The sequence below is a fragment of the Eptatretus burgeri genome, chromosome 9 (assembly GCF_056783735.1).
Source record: "Eptatretus burgeri isolate ZD-2024b chromosome 9, Ebu_testis_v1, whole genome shotgun sequence".
Lineage (NCBI taxonomy): Eukaryota > Metazoa > Chordata > Myxini > Myxiniformes > Myxinidae > Eptatretus > Eptatretus burgeri.
Genome location: NC_140969.1, coordinates 67,977,518 through 67,994,498, shown reverse-complemented (window position 1 = coordinate 67,994,498; position 16,981 = coordinate 67,977,518). Strand labels below are relative to the sequence as shown.

The window sequence follows — 16,981 nt, the reverse complement described above, 5'->3', positions numbered from 1 at the left end:
AAAAATGTTGGATAAAACTATAACTCTGTCAGCACTGTTGACATATTTATTGAATAAGATATCAGGTTCACTTGAGTGACCCAGCAGTATTGGCGGCGGAGGTGTTGCACTCTCCCGAGTGCTCCCCCTCTAGTTGTTCATGGTTTATGCTGATTAGCTGTTTGAGTTTATTAACATCCGCCATCGAAGATCGGAGGTTACTGTTTTCACCCCTTTCTGTTTGTTTGATTGTTTGTTTGTGAACAGTATTACGGAAAAACTCCTCGACGGATTTCGACGAAACTTGGTGGGGGGGTTTGGTATGGTCCAAGGATCATGCCATTAAATTTTGGACTTGGTCTCCCCCCCCCCCAAAAAAGATTTTTTTTTGCATTTCTGCATGTTTTAAGTGATTTCCACCCCCCCCCACAAATATTGTTACCCCCCCCAAAAAAAAGTTGTTCGAGGAAAATTTTTTTTTTGCATCTCTACATGTAAGTGATTTCCAACCCCCCCAAAAAAATGTAGAGAAAAAAAATTTAGAGAAAATTTTTTTTTTTTTTTGCATTTCTACATGTTTTAAGTGATTTCTAACCCCCTCCCCCAAAAAATTGTTCGAGAAAAAGAAATGTTCTTTTTTTGCATTTCTACATGTTTTCAGTGATTTCCAACCCCCCCCCCCAAAAAAAAATGTTGGAGAAAAGAACTATAACTGTCAGCACTGTTGACATCATATTTAATGAATAAGATATAAGGTTCACTTGAGTGATCCAGCAGTGTTGGCGGCGGAGGTTTTGCACTCTCCCGAGTGGTCCCCCTCTCGTTGTTCATGGTTTGTGCTGATTAGCTGTTTGAGTTTATTATTCATGGTTTATTCTGATTAGCTGTTTCAGTTCATTATTCATGGTTTATGCTGATTCGCTGTTTGAATTCATTGATCGTGGTTTATGCTGATTTGCTGTTTGAGTTTATTGTTCATGGTTTATGCTGATTCGCTGTTTGAATTCACTATTCATGGTTTCTGCTGATTAGCTGTTTGAATTCATTGTTCGTGGTTTATTCTGATTATCTGTTTCAGTTCATTATTCATGGTTTATGCTGATTAGCTGTTTGAATTCATTGATCGTGGTTTATGCTGATTTGCTGTTTGAGTTTATTGTTCATGGTTTATGCTGATTCGCTGTTTGAGTTCATTGTTCATGGTTTATGTTGATTCGCTGTTTGAGTTCATTGTTCATGGTTTATGTTGATTAGCTGTTTGAATTTATTATTCATGGTTTATGTTGATTCGCTGTTTGAGTTTATTGTTCATGGTTTATGCTGATTCGCTGTTTCAGTTCATTGTTCATGGTTTATGTTGATTAGCTGTTTGGGTTTATTGTTCATGGTTTATGCTGATTGTGCAATATGATTGGCTGCTGGCAAGATTGAATCATGTATCGTATAGGTTTCTTAAAAGCTGATATTCAAAATGTAATTCCACATTTGACGATCGGAACTCATGGCCCCAACAATTATGTCAAAATCCAGAGTTAAATTGGATATAAATTAGGAAAGGGCTATTTTTTTGTTTGTTTGTTTTATTTGTTACCCCTGCCCCCCCTTTTAACCAAACGTAATTAAATAATATTTTAACATTTTCCGATCCGGATCTGGGTTCGGATCTTCACCGAAATTTAAACTATTCTTCCTTTTCACACTCCCAACGTGTCCACGAAGTTTTGTCCGAATCCATCCACAACTTTTTGAGATATCGTGCTATATATCACTTTTGGCCCTATCTCTCAATGGTGAAGAGACACTTCAGAAATTCTCATCGCCGGATCCGGATCTGGATCTTCACCAAAATCTAATCAGTTTGTCCTTGTCACACACCCAACCTGCCCACAGCATTTCATCCGGATCTGTGCACAACTTTTTGAGATATCCTGCACACAGAGAGACAAACAGACAGAGCAGGGTGAAAACATAACCTCCTTCACCTTCGGTGGCAGAGGTAATAAACGTTACAACTCAATAGGGAAAGTGAAAGAAAAAAACAATTGAGAAGGAAATTAAAGCCTTTTAAAAAGGAGAGGATACACATACAGAGGTGGATGGAGGGTCTGGGGAAACATAGGGGAGTGGGTGAGGGAGGGAGAGAGGAGGGGGATATGGAGAATGGTGCGGGGGGGGGGGATAAGTTTCCTTTTGTCTCCATCACCTTCACCTGATTCCTCCCTTCCCCATTTTTGTCCAATTCTCCTATTTAGTCCTTCAACTCCACTGTTGGTGCTCCCCCCCACCCTCTCACTCCTGTTCCTGTTGTCCTGTTGCATCCTGATGTGTTAAGTGTTCCACCTCTTCTATGAGCCTTGACTTTGTTTACAAAAAAAATCATAGGTTGGCAACCATTGTGCAGGCTTCATGGGCCAAATGGTCTCTTTCTGTGTTGAAGTTACTTGGGAGGGAATTCATCCATCATATATATTGTGATCCGTGGTGTCTGCCTGTGTGTTCGTCTGTCTCCCGTTTACGGTGGCCGCTTCTCGCACTGCATTCAAAAGCTCAGCATTCACTTTTGAAATGACGGGAGAACAGGCATGAGTAATGTTGATGCCAAATTTTATTTTGCAACCAGGATATTTTGCCCTCTTTTTAGACAAATCCAACCTCTGCCACCCTATGTTGCATCACCATTTCATGTTGGGCAGTGTAAGTATAGCTCAGAGCTTTGGCTCTGCGTGAAACCAAGAGTGGCAACACAATTGACCTTTTTAAAGTCCATGAAATATTATTTTAATTGATGCATTAACTTAAACTTCTCCAATCACTACGGAACAGATACTTTTGCTAGCTTTTCCGGTCACTTGGGACGTGTCCTCTTCCGAGTAACTATAACATATTAAATTAAAGAATGTGGATACATATTTTCAATGTTATGACAAATACATGTTCAAAATTGTGATTTGAGAAAGCTTGGCATTGATTTAAGTGGACCCCACTGTATGTGAGGTTTATCAGCAGTGGCCTGGATTGAGAGATTTTGTCAGATTGGAGTGGAGGTCTTGGATGCGTGAGGTCCACACAGTTAGGGACAGGGGTGAAGGCACTGTTTGCAGGGTGCAAGGGGATGGAACAGAGAATAATCTGATAAAAGGCAAGGCCGACACTGCGAGGGGTGAAGATGGCAGGGGGGGAGGTGTGAGGGTGCAGAGTAGAGAGGAAGATGGGAGTGGGTGTGGTGAGGGGGAAGATGGGAGGTGGTGGGGTGAGGAGCAAGATTGGATGGGATGGGTTAGGGTGAGGAGGAAGTAGAAAGGTGGGAGATGAGGTGGAGGTTGCTGAAGAGAGGGACACTGAGGAAGGGTGTGGTTGGGAGTACACAGGCATGTATGACATGATGAGGGGGGAGGGCACTGACACAGAGGGGCTTGGCCCCATTATTGGGCATGAAGGGGAGTTTATGGTTATTGCAGGCAACCTCTGCAGGCTGGACTTCTCATGATCTCCAATTCGGATACACGAAGATGGACATCACGAAAAGGGAGAACTTGGGGGTTATTGAAGGAACAGGGGGAAATCTTGCTGTAGGTACGGGGAGTTAGTCAATATACCGAGCGTTTGTGAATTTGACAGGTTTGGGAAAGAACCCTTGTGAAGAAGAGCAACACTACATGTATGGAGATGAAGAAGAATGTTGCTGACAGAGTTAAGGAGGAGGAGAGGAGATTGGGACCATACTCTGTGCAGAGCGTTGGTGCTGCCAAAGCAGTCTCCTTGGCTATTGGGCACAATCCTGGACGGGTCACCACTCCGACACAGGATACCAGCAAGCTGGCACTCATTTTGTTGACCTCAGAAGGATGACGGGTCAAGTTAACCCCACCTGGTATTAATTCAACAGCTGAGTGGGATTTGAACTCAGGACCCGTGGATCCAAAGACCACCACCTGAATCATTAAGCCAACACCAGGCATGGAGTTAAGGGAAATTAACTATTTTAAAATATTATTAAAAGCTTTTGGAGTAAGGGGCAAGTTAGTTCAATTTGGAGGTATTGACAATGGAAGGAATGAAGGATGAAATGACAGGCAGGACGAGTTTGTGACTTTTTCTTTTGGAGTGAAATGTTTGGGTTTTTTTTGGGGGGGGGGTTAAGGTGGGGGGAGGGGGTGGTTGATGTGAGGGGACACTAATTAAACAATACACCACAACGCGGCACGGTAAAACACAGAAAATTTGACAAGAACCCAACCGACAATCCAGTGATGAAACGATAACAGAAAGACACGTCGAATCTGGTCCAAAAATCTTGGCTTTGATGAACTGCAAGGACGCATGCATGAGCCAACGTCCAACACACTCAAACCGGGAACTGGAAGGTGTGTTTAAAATGAAACCACCGTATGAGTTAAAGAGTGTCGAACCCAGAATCATGTGTACACGTGGTTACTGCATTGCGTCGGCATTTGTGCGTGACATCATGAAAGGCACTGGTGTGTGTTTCCTTCAGGGATAATTTTCACCTCTCCAGGACCCAAATGGTGTGACCGCCGTCGTTTCATCTCCTCTGCGTTGAACCATCTTGTCCGCAACCTGCAGACACCGTTGGCAGCCGAGGCCCAAACTTTGCGAGCTGAATTTGATTGTGCTTCCAGTCGTGGAATGCCATTTGACCCCAAAGCAGCAACAAACAGAGCAGCTTCTGCTTTGATCTGCAGGTTGTGCTTGAACCATGGCTGGAACAGTGTGTTGGATGGCATAATGACGGATGTCGCTTACGGGCTTGTACAGGCAGCCAGTGGCCCAGCTTTGCTGGTAAACCTGTTTCCCTGGCTGATTCACCTCCCCACATGGCCAGTTAAACCTGTCCTTCAGGCTGCCAACCGTGTTATGGAATTCCTCAAGGTAATTTTGGGGCCAAGTTCTTGTTGCCTGTGTCACCGAAGGTGGACGGACATTATGTTTTCACCCACGTCTGCCTGTCTGTCTGTGAGCAGGAAATCTCAAAAAGTCAATGACTGATTTAGACAAAATTTTGTGGACAGGTTGCGTGTGTGACAAGGATGAATTTATTAGATTTTGGTGAAGATCTGCATACGATAATTATTTAATTTTTAAAGTGATTCTTCACCATTGAGAGATCAGGGCTAAACTGATAGACAACAGATACCTGAAAAAATTGTTGACGGATTTGGACGAAACTTGGTGGACACATTGCGTGTGTGGCAAGGACAAATGGATTCGATTTTGGTGAAGATCTGCACACGATAATTATTTAATTTTTAAAGTGATTCTTTACCATTGAGAGATAGGGCCAAAAATGATACATAGCATGATATTTCAAAAATGTATTGGGCCCAATACGTTATCGTGGATCAGGCATTGCGTGGAGGAGGTATGCGCTTTACTGAGTGCTATTTAATTATGTAACACACCAGTACACAAACACCACACAAAACAAGTCCTGGTGAGGGTCTGCAATCTCCGATTGCTCTTTCTTGTTAATATTTTAAACCTTAGTTCCTATCTAAGAATTACCATTTAACATGCACATTGCTCACTGAGCAGAATTTGTGATTATAAGATGGGTGTCGTGGATTGCCCACTGATTTAATTTTTGATTACCATAAGTTTTTTTGTAAAAAATACACAATTATGAGAGTAACCGGTACTTATAACTCCGCGCATTTAACACAAAGCAGGGAAAGCAATTGGTTCACTCTGTCGTTGTGTGTGTCACAATGATTGAGGAACTTCAATAGAATTATACAAGTATTTTGAACACGAATCGGCTTGTTTGAACTTCCAAAAACCTGCAGTTTGCGTCGATGGTGGTAAACTGCCAATTGAATGGGATTTTTTTTCTACAGCCTTTAAAACTTTTATTTTATTTCAAAATATAAATATATATATATATATATATATATATATATATATATATATATATATATATATATATAATTTCAATTTAATTCCAGATTTTGAACACAAGAACACAAATGGCCTTGTTTGTACTTCCCAAAACCTTCAGTTTAGCAGTCCCATGGCAAAATTGTATGTCATCTCAACCAATCAAATTTTCTGCTCGCGCTCTCAGGGCGGGGAAATATCGATATTCAGACAAAATGGCGGTGCCCAGCATTGCAACGCCTGAGCTAACTTCATCCGAATAAAAAGGGAGGTGGTAAGCCTTCGCATGACCTTTTTCCCAAGACTACAGGTTCTATGAACTCTAATTTTGTTGGACTTAACCCTTTGAACGCTAGTGGCCATTTTAACCTCCGTATACCCGAGCGACCGGCTTTTTCTCCAGGGAGCTCATGGTGGGTGAGCCGAAAGTCCACGGAGCTCAGGGTTCAAAGTGTTAATAATAATGTGTCAAAATAGCAGGTAAATTCACAACTTTCAGAATTAATTCCACTACTAAATCTCTGGCTTTCCCAGGCAATGATTATGGACCATGAAATGAAACTTGGGGAGACTCCTCGTGACCTTGTAGACTTGTACCTTCTTTCTGAACGTGATGGACATGCTAAGGTACAAGAGGACAAGAGTGAAGTCCCGGATAATTGTGGTGCTGGTGAGCCAATGGCCAACAAAAGAAAATATTGTGCACCAACTGTGCTAGGGGCTGCTGAGGACCGAGAGGAGTTGTTGGCTCTTTTGGGAGATCTATTGGTGGCTGGAAGTGATACCACAGGGCACAGCCTGCACTGGGCTCTGCTGCATATGGCACTGAGGCCTGAAATACAAGGTGAGTTTAACTGCTTCAAGCTTTCCTTAGCTCCAGCCTCCATGTACCTGTGAAATATTGAGATGGCCCACACTTAGTGTCATGTACTGTATATTAGTGGGAATTTTGCCTCACTGGGACTATTGTGTGGAGCACTACATGTATTAAATTTTTTTGCATCGTCAGGAATACATATCACTGAATGGAAATGAAAATTCTTAAATGTCATTAGTGGTTTGTAAAACATTAATATTTGCCTTTTTTTGGTATACAGGAGTTAAGGTCCTGTCACACCTTGACGATTTAGCCAACGTATGCCTGACGTGTGCAAAATTGGGCTAAAACGCTGGCTCACGTCGAATACGTTATGGGTAAGTTTGTATACGTTAAGAGCATGCTGACATACGTCGTAGTACGCTGGCATACGTCGTAGTTCACCGAGCTGTTGGACAAATTTTCCGTGCTTGAAATTTCCCGACGTATGCCAGCGTATGACTCGCACGTTCCGCATAATGCTGGCCATAAGTTGTAGGCACGTTACGCGATCGTTGACACACATCGACACACGTTACTTGTAAGTTACTCCTAAGTCGAAACACGTCGAGGTAATGTTTGGCGTACCCAAAACTTATTTCTAACCTATGAGTAACGTGTTGTAGGCACGTTACGCGATCGTTGACACACGTCCACACACGTTACTTGTAAGGTACTCATAAGTCGAAACACATCAATGTAATGGTTAGCATCAGTGTTCCAGACTTCCTTGTTTTTTATTTTTGTTTTTTTTTACCAGTGTAACTACTGACTTCTGCCGGAGGGAGGGGGTATTTAAGTTGAGGAAACTATGACAGACATGATTCACTGACACCACATGTAGTTCCTGGAGGGAACGGGTGATTTGAGTTGACTCTAATTTAATCCTCCAAGGGATCCCAATTAAGTCCAAATGCTGGCGTGGCAAAAATAGGAAACTTGGTGCACATGAACCTTTGAGAAATGCAATAATTTAATATGGCACATGGGACAAACGGCACAGAATCCTGAACACAGACGCAAATATGCACACTACTTCACGACACGCCCCTCCCCCCTCCCCAACTCAGTCTGCACTCACAATGGGAAACTGGATAGTCAGGACCTCGTGAGGCTGGCAGCTGGTGGATCAAAAAGTGCCATGTGGCAGATGACAGGGCAAGCAGCACAGAGCACCCAGTTGAGGCGAAGGATCAGACCACGACATAGATCTCACTCATTTATTTTTTATAGCACTCTGGTTCGTTGTGCTAACCTCAACCCAAACAGCACACAGGCCCCGCAGCCAATTGTGGCCCTGGGTGGCAAGTAGTCCCTGCCCTTCACCGTCAAAGTAGCACGAAATGATTAGTTCTTTGCAATACAATTTCATCTGCAGTTACCTGGCTTCACAAATGGTAGAACACAAAAACATAACGCCTTACTCTCTCTATCCACTATTTGGATAGGTAAGGACAATTTACCCTTATACTGCACTTGCACTTAATGCAGGATTAAAAGTCCTTTAAAGTACACAAAAAAAAACGGTGCTAAGGCCTTAAATTCTCACGACTGACCCCTACCCCATAAACGTAATAATATAGCCAGGGTGTACATGTGGGGTCGTAAAGGTATATAATGCTTTGTGCTAATAGATAAAAGGGTTTTTTTTTTTTTTTTTTTTGGAAATATGGGATGGCAATGTACAGTTTCCAGGTGTGTGCATTTTTTGATTTGTCAGATCACCTTTAGTCGGTCTTTATCTTGTCACGCCATTTTGGCTTAAAATGAAGAAATTGCTGTTGACTGAATGTTGTTGTTGCAATTATTTTTGAGTTGATGTCATTACCAATGATCCCGAAGGAATGTCTAATCACATTAGGAGGCCAACTCCCAATTGTGGTTCTTACAAAGAGAGATCAGTTGTCATTTTGGTGCTTTTATGTGTCAGCGCGGGTGCAGGCCGAGATAGATCGTGAAGTCGAGCAAACGCGGCTGCCCAATGTACGTGACCGCTCCCACCTCCATTACACAGAGGCGACTCTCCGTGAGGTCATGCGGTGTAGTGCTGTGGTACCCCTCGCCCTACCACATTTCACACTCTGCGAGATAAGTGAGAACTCGTAAACTTATCCCACTGGGATTGTACATTTACTACCATTGCTTGTTTCCCTAACTACCTGAGAACAAGTAAAGTAGGCTGCCATTGTAATCTATATGCCCTTGCCTCTGTGCTTCTGCACCACAGTGTAACTGGGATTTCTTATCCAAGTTGCTCCATATCTATGGGAAAACCGAGGCTTTCCGTTTGTGTAGGTCTACATGGTTACACAATTCCTGTGAACACGACGGTGTTGGTGAACCTGTGGTCTGCCCACCACGATCCCCGTGTATGGAGGCGACCGACAGAATTTGATCCCTCACGCTTTTTGGATGCGCAAGAGGAACTTCTTTGGCCTGCTGCCTTTATGCCCTTTGGCATCGGTAAGATTATTCACGTTAAAAATACAACTCCAATTCATCGTCGCACTGTTGTAACTATTTTGCGAGATAAAAAGTTGAGATCTCAAATCATAGCAAATATCAACTGATTAAGCAGATATTTTGATGGTTCCTGTTATTTTGTAGTTAAAATGTTTTTTTGTTTTTTTTTAAGGATTGGGATTGCAACATTGTGTGACATTCTTCAGAAGACATGTCCTATTTGCCAGCATGCGCTTGTCGACATTCTGAATTCCATTGTAACTTTTGCATTAAGAGTAACTTTCAAAAAAGTAGACCATTGTGCCTGTGAACCAGCCTGTTTCAAAATTCCTGATTATCTGGCCAAATTCTACAATTGCTGGCCTTAATCATATGAGGAAACAAATGAACATCTAACAAAGGCTACAGACTGAATTTTTTTTTTCAGACTTGGCATTATACACTAAATTGTTAAAAAAAAAACTTTATAAAATTTTTGCTCGGCCTTGGCCATTTATTCCTGATACGTGAAACACCCTGCAACCCATGCCTACAGAAAACAGACTTTTTGGAACTCTGGCTGCATTTTCCATTCAATTATCATGTAACTTTGTTTAAAAAAAAATGTTCTCCTTGGGTCGGTGCTCCGATCTTGAAAGCTTTGTGGCAATTGATCAAGCTGTTGCGGAGAAAACAAATTAAAAAGTGCATGAATGTGAAAAAGTGAGGGTGGAAGAAAGAAACTTGAGGGCCTCGTCTGACGTTCCACAACATGGTCAAGGATCATTGTGGCCACCTATTACTAATGATTCAAGAGGTGGACAATGCAAATCCAATGAACTGGTGTTGAAGATGTCAAAGAAAGTTAGGTGTTTGAAGAATTAAAGTTGAGTTAGGATTAGGGTTAGGCCCCCATTACCTCTTTACAACCAACTGTCTGTTATCCCTCTGCCTTCCACCCCCCTTTCCTTAACATGAAAGCAAAGTTTGTCGATGCATTATGAGCTTGTCCATCCATCATGTTCGTTGTTTATATTTTTTGGGGTGATGTGTTGTACTTTATTGTTAGGGTGGAGGTTCCATGGGTGAGATGGACAGATGGACAGAACTTCCTTTTCCCATTTCCTTGTATAATATTGGCAATGGCAGAATGAAAGAAAAGCATATTTTTCTTCATGTTTGCTTTAGGTCGCCGCGCCTGCCCTGGAGCCCAGATCGCTAGAGCCGAGCTATTTGTCCTCTTCTCCAGCATCCTCCAAGCTTTCACATTGATCCCTGCATCGTCCCCTTCACTTGGCAACCTGCAGGGCCACTTTGGCCTGACTTTGGCACCTCCCCAGTTTAAACTGCATCTCCATCCGAGACGCTGATGAATTTGGACTTTGGTGTTTGGAGATCATGGATAATGTGTGGGCTGTCAGGATGGCCTTGAGGTACACACACTCCCCTCAATCCCAAACCAGCAATAAATTGTCATCCCGGTGTTTCACAGGCAGGGTGAATTAATGTGTGTGATTGTCTAGTTGTCCCATCTGCTGGCATTAGTTGAATGTTAAAGATCCCACAGTGTCCTTCACAAAGAGTAGGCGATCTATCACCGGCATTCTGAACAACTTCCAAATTTCTCCCCTAACTATTGCTGGGAAGGCAATAGCAAACCACCCAGAAAAAAACACTTGCCAAGAAACTGTTTCATCAGCGCCCACATTCTGTAACATATTACGGAATATCAGAATCGGTCAAAATAACCTTCTGAATCATGTGATGCTTTTTCCTTATTTGAACCTTTGAGTGCAAGCTCCATTAACCCTTTGTCCTCTTGTTGCTCTCTTCCATGAGCCTTTGTTGCCAAATTTAAAACAATTCTGCTTTGAGGGCAACATCCCAAAGCTCCCAAATGCAAACGATATTTTGATGGGAGTGCATGTGTGCTTGCTCGTGTTGCGATGACAGGAAGTATACTGAACCATACAAACAAACGTTCTTTATTCATCACATTGAAAAAGTTGAAACCAGAAATTGCTGTTACAGGAAATACATTTCATTGTACATCATCTTTGTTTGTAATACTTGTGTTCAATATTTTTGATTCCCATCCACCATCCCTATTTTTAAGTCATAATAATTTGCATTGGAAATGCAGGATAATTTGAGAATAGAAGCAATTTAAGAAAAATAAATAAACTTTCTTTAAAAATAAAAAAAGTACCTCGAGTAAACTCTCAGTAAAAACATGAAATGTGTACAGTTTGGCTCGAGGCAGAAGAGAAGTGTTCATATGGTAAATACAAAGCAGTTGGTGCAGTCCATTTTCATACCACATTGTGAACCGCTGGGTTCAAGAAGAAGGTGATGGAGTTCATTGTTGGACATTTTTATTCAGGCAAGGAATCTGAAAACAGAAACTTCTGTTTCAGTTAATGCCATTCTTTATGCACATGTACATGACAAAACCATTAATATTGTTACGGCTGTGGAAATTCACAAACCACCATTCAGGTCCCGTAGGTGAGATATCTCTTAAGTACATGTGTAGTTAGCCCAAATCCGTTGTCTAGAGGGAATTTCTGTGATCCATCCGGGCTGCGACGCTTTGAGTAAGTCGTTTTTCTTTCCCTATCTTTTATTTAAAACGGACGAAAACTGCCAACGATGCTGGTGGGTTTTTCGCGCCATTCTTCTCCGTGCTTGGTGTGAGGGAGGAGAAGGGGGAGTGGCAACTCGCCGCCGATTGGTGGATGACCAGCGTGAGGCAGTCGGGGTGAGGGAATGCCCCTCTTCGAGAACCCTATCGAAGGAGGGTGGAGCCGAAAACAGGGGTGGAGTGAAGGGCGGGGCCCCGGGGGATAAAAAGTCGGACACGGAAGGAGCGCTGTTCTTGCTCTTGCTCTCTGTCTTCCGGCTCACTCGTCCTCTTCTCTTCCTGGTGGCCGCTGGCCTGGTCTTTTGTGGGGCGGTCCCGAGACCCCGCTGGCGGGACGGAGCGTCTGCGATTCCCCACACCACGACCTCGAGCGACAACGTTTCCCCCCCCCCTTCTATCCGCGCTGGGATAGCGCCGGAAACTCCGTCCGTGGCGTCGAGCGGCCAACACGTGCCGGCGCGAGGCACGCCAGAGAGGACCCGCCTACCACGCCAGGCCACGGAGTCGCGGCCAGGCGCGACCACGTCGACGGACGTAGGAGAGGGACTCGACGGCCCAAAGGGAAGTCACCATTTCTTTTCGGGGTTTTTGTGTGAATGTGTGTTGGCGCCGTGTCTTGTAAAGTAGAACTGTTTAAGTGTTTCCATGTGTCGATCTTATTCGGTTGTAGCTCTGGATTGTTGCTTTTGTTTGGGTTGATATGTGCATTTTGACTGTATATGTGTGCTTTCCGTGTGTCGCGTAATAAATTGCATTGTGTGAACTGTTTCTCCCGTTTCGCTTCGTCTTTTCTTAATTGACCCTCCATCCTGCTTCACGTAAAGGGTTTGTAGTGGGCTTAATACGCCCGGTAATTAATCTGAACCGTCCAGGTCAGTGATAACACCGCTCGGTTATCACTGTAGCACGGAACGGGCCGCTTAAGTGGTTTGTGTCCGGAGTCAGCCTGTGGCGTGGTGCGATCGCCCAGTCGACCATTCGCGCAGGTACTTAGGGAGATCAAATTTGGCGAGCGACCCTATCCTGCGCGGGTGGGCAATTGGCACGATCGTGGTGAGGTTAAACCCCCACCCGTGACTAGCTCTCGGCGTTGGTCCGAGAGGGTCACGACAGAATTGTCCGTTCCGGTGGGCGAGGCGGCCGCCATTCGAGTCGAGCGGCCGATCACACGCCGGCGGGTGCGAATTCGCAACACTGGTGTCAGAGAGCGGGAAACAAACTCTCCCGTCTCCAGCTAAATTCATGGGGAATCGGTTCAGGGGTGAGAGGAGCGACCCCCGATTCCCTCCAAATTACGAGCAATTTAAATTAACCACTTACGAGAAACAAGATGGAGTCTCAAGGCGAGCGGGTGCCGGGGGTATTAGATATGTCTTTTAATGTAGAATCCATGGCCCAGGATGAAATCCCCGAGCTGGACATTTCCGTGCAGGAGCAATTCCCCCCACGAACAAACTCAGAGTCCGAAATGGGCGCGGCAGCGGCAGAGGCCACGGTGGATGACACACCCCTCACCCCTCCTCCGTCAAAATCCTTCCCCAGCCCCCAGCAAAGCCGTGACCGACCGAGGCGATTCGGCTTCGTCAGCAGCAGATGAATTCTGGCGAAAGGGGGAAATGATGATACTGATGTTACAAGCGATGAGTGCGAAAGGAATGAGAAACAACACAAAGGCAATGGCACGCGACGAACGGTGCGCAAAATGGCGGCACCACGTGGCGAGGGAGAGTGCAATGGCTGTCAGTCCCGCGATAAAGACGGGCGAGGTCATAATTAATGGGGAGACCGGAACGTGTAAGACGAGACACAAGGTAACGACGTCCGAAAAATTAAAAGAAAGGAGAACGGAGAATGAAACGTTAAGGAACCACACTGTACAGATCGAATAGCTGGAAGCGAAGGCCAGATTAAAGGATGAGGAACATGAAAGAGTACTGAAAGAACAAAGAATGAAACAGGAGAAGGAAATCAGCCAATTAAAGGAGACACAAATAAAAAAGGAGACGAGGGAAGTAACAAAGACAAAGAAGGAAATGGAAGTATTGCCAGAGACACGGGAGATGGAGTGAATTGGACGGGGTTAGTGATGAACACACACAGAGTTAGTGGAGGACGATGAGGGGGAGCTGGTGGACTGTTTCGGGACCCGGTGCAAGGAGTTGGATAGCCTCCTTTGGGAACGGAGGGAGCCGCGATGCTCCCTTGAAGCGAGTCACGACCAGGCGGGTTCGGTCGTGCTTAGGGAGTTCGAGAGGACGGGTGCTGTGGACAGGTGCACGGAGAGCTTGGGGGGTATAGAGGCCCCAGAAACCCTTGGGGTGGCACAAATCCCCAGTGTGGTTGTCCCGGTGTGTGTGGTGCAAGGTGTGAGTGCACCCCCGTGTGTGGAAGCGGCCCCGTGTGCGAGTGGTGTGGTGGCGAGTGTGCCGAAGTGTGTGCTTCCCAGCATGCCGTGTGTGGATGAGGCACCACGTGTGAGTGTCACCGCGTGTGCGAGTGTGAGAGGGACCGTGTGTGTGAGAGAGCGGTATGTGAGGGAGATGACGGTGGGCATGCGCGAACATGCAGCCGCGTCTCCCGGTGTGAGTGTGATGGAATGGAGAGTGAGTGTCGTGACACGCAGGTGTGCGTGATTTGAATGGAGACGGCGACAGAGGAACGAGGGCCGAGTAGCGGCCGTAGCTATTTTGAGAACCGCGCCGGGTTCACCCAGCAGCGAGCGCGAGGTCCGTGCCGTGCAACGCACGAGACCACCACGTGCTCGCTTGCGAGAGTGAAGTCCCGGTCCGGAAACGCACGCGGTGGATTTGCCGATCCCGCGGACGGACAAAGCTTAGGCAGGTAAACGGATTTGGACCGGACGGGTTCTCCACGCGATCGTGTGTGTTAAGCTCCAACGGGCAAAGCACATGTGTTCGCGTGGGGAACCCCTCGAGACGTGGGGCTTGTGTTTTTTTTTTTTTGCGCACGGTGACGTCATGGCTGCACGTGGGGTTGGAATCCGGCAGGAGGGGTATCTCTGCCGGATGGTACCGTCCAAGGAGGGACGAGGAACACGTGCAGCTGCATGACGTCACGGGCAGGTGCAAAGTGCGTGAGTTGCCGCGCAGGTGCTGCGCATGTAAAGAAAAAAAAAAAAAGCAAGCCTCACTTTCGGGTGCACAGGATTCCTGGGCAAGGGGTGGAAGACCCCCTTGACCCTGGGCACAGGATGGAAACTAGTTAGGGGGAAGGGTTAGCTTAGTTAGACCGACTTCATGGGGCAGGGGTAAGTCCTCATGGAGTCCGTGGAATGGATTAGGTAGAGGGATTATAGTGAGATTTAGGTTGGGAAATTGATTAATGGGATTATTTGGAGACAGTGACAGACTTGTGGATGTGTAGCGGGGACGTAGTTTAGCTACGTAGTGTTAAATGGAACGTGCTGTAGTATAAGGGACGACGTGGGAGCACGAGTTAGTTAGGGGATGTAGATAGAAGGATGGCAGAGTTCAGTGGTGTGTGTGTTGAAGAGTTGTTGGTGAGTGAATTGGAAGCATGTGCTTGGTGAGTGAGTGAGGCCAGCGGGTCTGTGTGAATGGAGCGAATGGGGAATGCATGGTGCGATGAGTGATTGGGGGGAGGAGTGACTCCCGCCCAAGGGACCCCGGGGTCAGAGTAAAGTGAGTTAGCTGGGTTAGTCAAATTGAAAAATGGAGGTCGTTTTGTTGTTGGTGGGAAAGTAGGCTCGAGACCCATTTGGAGGGGTGCAGGAGCCCTGTTGACGGGCTTGGGAGCGTGGCTGCGAAAGGTGAGTATCGCTGAGTGGGTACCCCGGGCACCAGGCTAGTCGGCCGTGGTAGGCCAAGGGCCCATGGGGGGCCGGGATAGCGTAGTGGGCACGGGTGCGCCTGCTTGGTGCGGGGGCCCGGGGCGCCATTAGCCGCGTGGGCAGTGTTGTGGGCACGGGTGACCCTCGGAAAGGGGCCCGGGAAGCCGGCCTGCCACGTGTGCGTTTCAGGGGAGGTGCCTTGGGGGGCACTCCCCGGTGTTAGGGAGCTGGTAGGCTCGGAGGCAGTGTAGTGCCCGGGGGTGCCATAGCGGGAGATTCGGCAGAGGGTCGTGCCTGCCTAAGGGAGCCACGTGTCCCAGCCAGGAGACCGTGTGAGGGCACGGAGAGAAAATTGGGGGGCGAGGCCCGAAATTGTGAGGACACCAACACAGGCGACGGGAATCTGGGTTGTTAGAACCAATAGTTTAAGCGAGAGGCGCTTGTTGAAAGCCCCGGGGTAGTTTAACAGTTAAATGGATAGGGTAGATTAGGAAGTGTACCCCTCCGCACCATCCATCCCCTCGCTCTCGTTGTGGGCCGCTGGACCCACTTTGGTTATAGATCGCCGAACTCTGGGGAGGCCATTCTGAGGCTTCGTTGGGCCTCGACACAGGACGCTAGCTCTCCCTTATTCCCCTCCGGGAAGGGAACGTAGGGGTTGGGAGTAGGCTAGGTGACAGGATAGGTTAGCCGAACAAAGACGATAAAGGGGGTTAGGGGACGATTTATAGTGGTTAAGTAAAAATAAAAACAACAAAAAAATAAGTTGGGGCTAAATTGGGGTTTGACAAATTAAGGGAGTGGGTATGTACAGTGACAGGCAAAGGCGATAGGTTGGGAGGGAGACAGGTAGGTAGGTCCGAGCCCGCCTTCCAAGTGGCCAGCACCACCGCACTCCCTCCACCAACCTCCACTGAACGGCAAAGGCTGGCCAACTTCATCGGCTGGCCGTGTTTGTCTTCAAGGCGGAGGCCGGCCAACTTCATCGGCAGCTGTTGTTTTGCTGCAAGGCCTGTGCCATCGGCTGGCCGTGTTTTGCTTCAAGGCCTGTGCCGGCCACTTCGTCTGCAGCTGCTGTACTTCAAGGCCTGTGCCGGCCAGTTCATCTGCCGGCTGTGTTTGCCTGCAACGGTCTTCTTCTGCGGGCTGTGTTTGCCTGCAGCGGCCTTCTTCTGCGGGCTGTGTTTGCCTGCTGCCTTTGCCATGCCATGCCCACTGCCCACGTTCACCAGCCCCGTTCAATTTTTGCTTTGCCCCCCCTGTTCATTTCCATGTGCGCCAGGATCCGCAAGGCAACAGTTTGCAAGCTGCGAGAACTGCCCTGTTGGCAGCTACAACACGGGCCTGCAGTGGC

The 16,981-nt window shown here is 46.6% G+C and overlaps 2 protein-coding genes across 10 annotated transcripts in view; one reads left to right on the top strand and one right to left on the bottom strand.

Moving 5' to 3' along the window:
• Window positions 1–14,928, top strand: part of LOC147020281 (cytochrome P450 2U1-like) — a 28,340-nt gene extending 13,412 nt beyond the window's left edge. For 4 of the 7 annotated variants that reach the window (XM_085895537.1, XM_085895536.1, XM_085895541.1 and 1 more), the window contains 5 exons: window positions 4,475–4,869; window positions 6,409–6,718; window positions 8,661–8,822; window positions 9,026–9,193; window positions 10,361–14,928. In XM_085895537.1, the coding sequence (XP_085751663.1) occupies window positions 4,475–4,869; window positions 6,409–6,718; window positions 8,661–8,822; window positions 9,026–9,193; window positions 10,361–10,542 (1,217 nt within the window). In that variant the 3' untranslated portion in view covers window positions 10,543–14,928. Of the gene's footprint in view, window positions 1–1,869; window positions 1,976–4,474; window positions 4,870–6,408; window positions 6,719–8,660; window positions 8,823–9,025; window positions 9,194–10,360 lie in introns of all 7 variants that reach the window. The other 3 variants (XM_085895539.1, XM_085895540.1, XM_085895538.1) reach the window with 2 other exon arrangements.
• LOC147020280 (thrombospondin-1-like) overlaps window positions 11,142–16,981 on the bottom strand; it is a 116,292-nt gene continuing 110,452 nt past the window's right edge. For all 3 annotated transcript variants that reach the window (XM_085895531.1, XM_085895533.1, XM_085895532.1), the window contains one exon: window positions 11,142–11,564. In XM_085895531.1, the coding sequence (XP_085751657.1) occupies window positions 11,548–11,564 (17 nt within the window). In that variant the 3' untranslated portion in view covers window positions 11,142–11,547. The remainder of the gene's footprint in view (window positions 11,565–16,981) is intronic.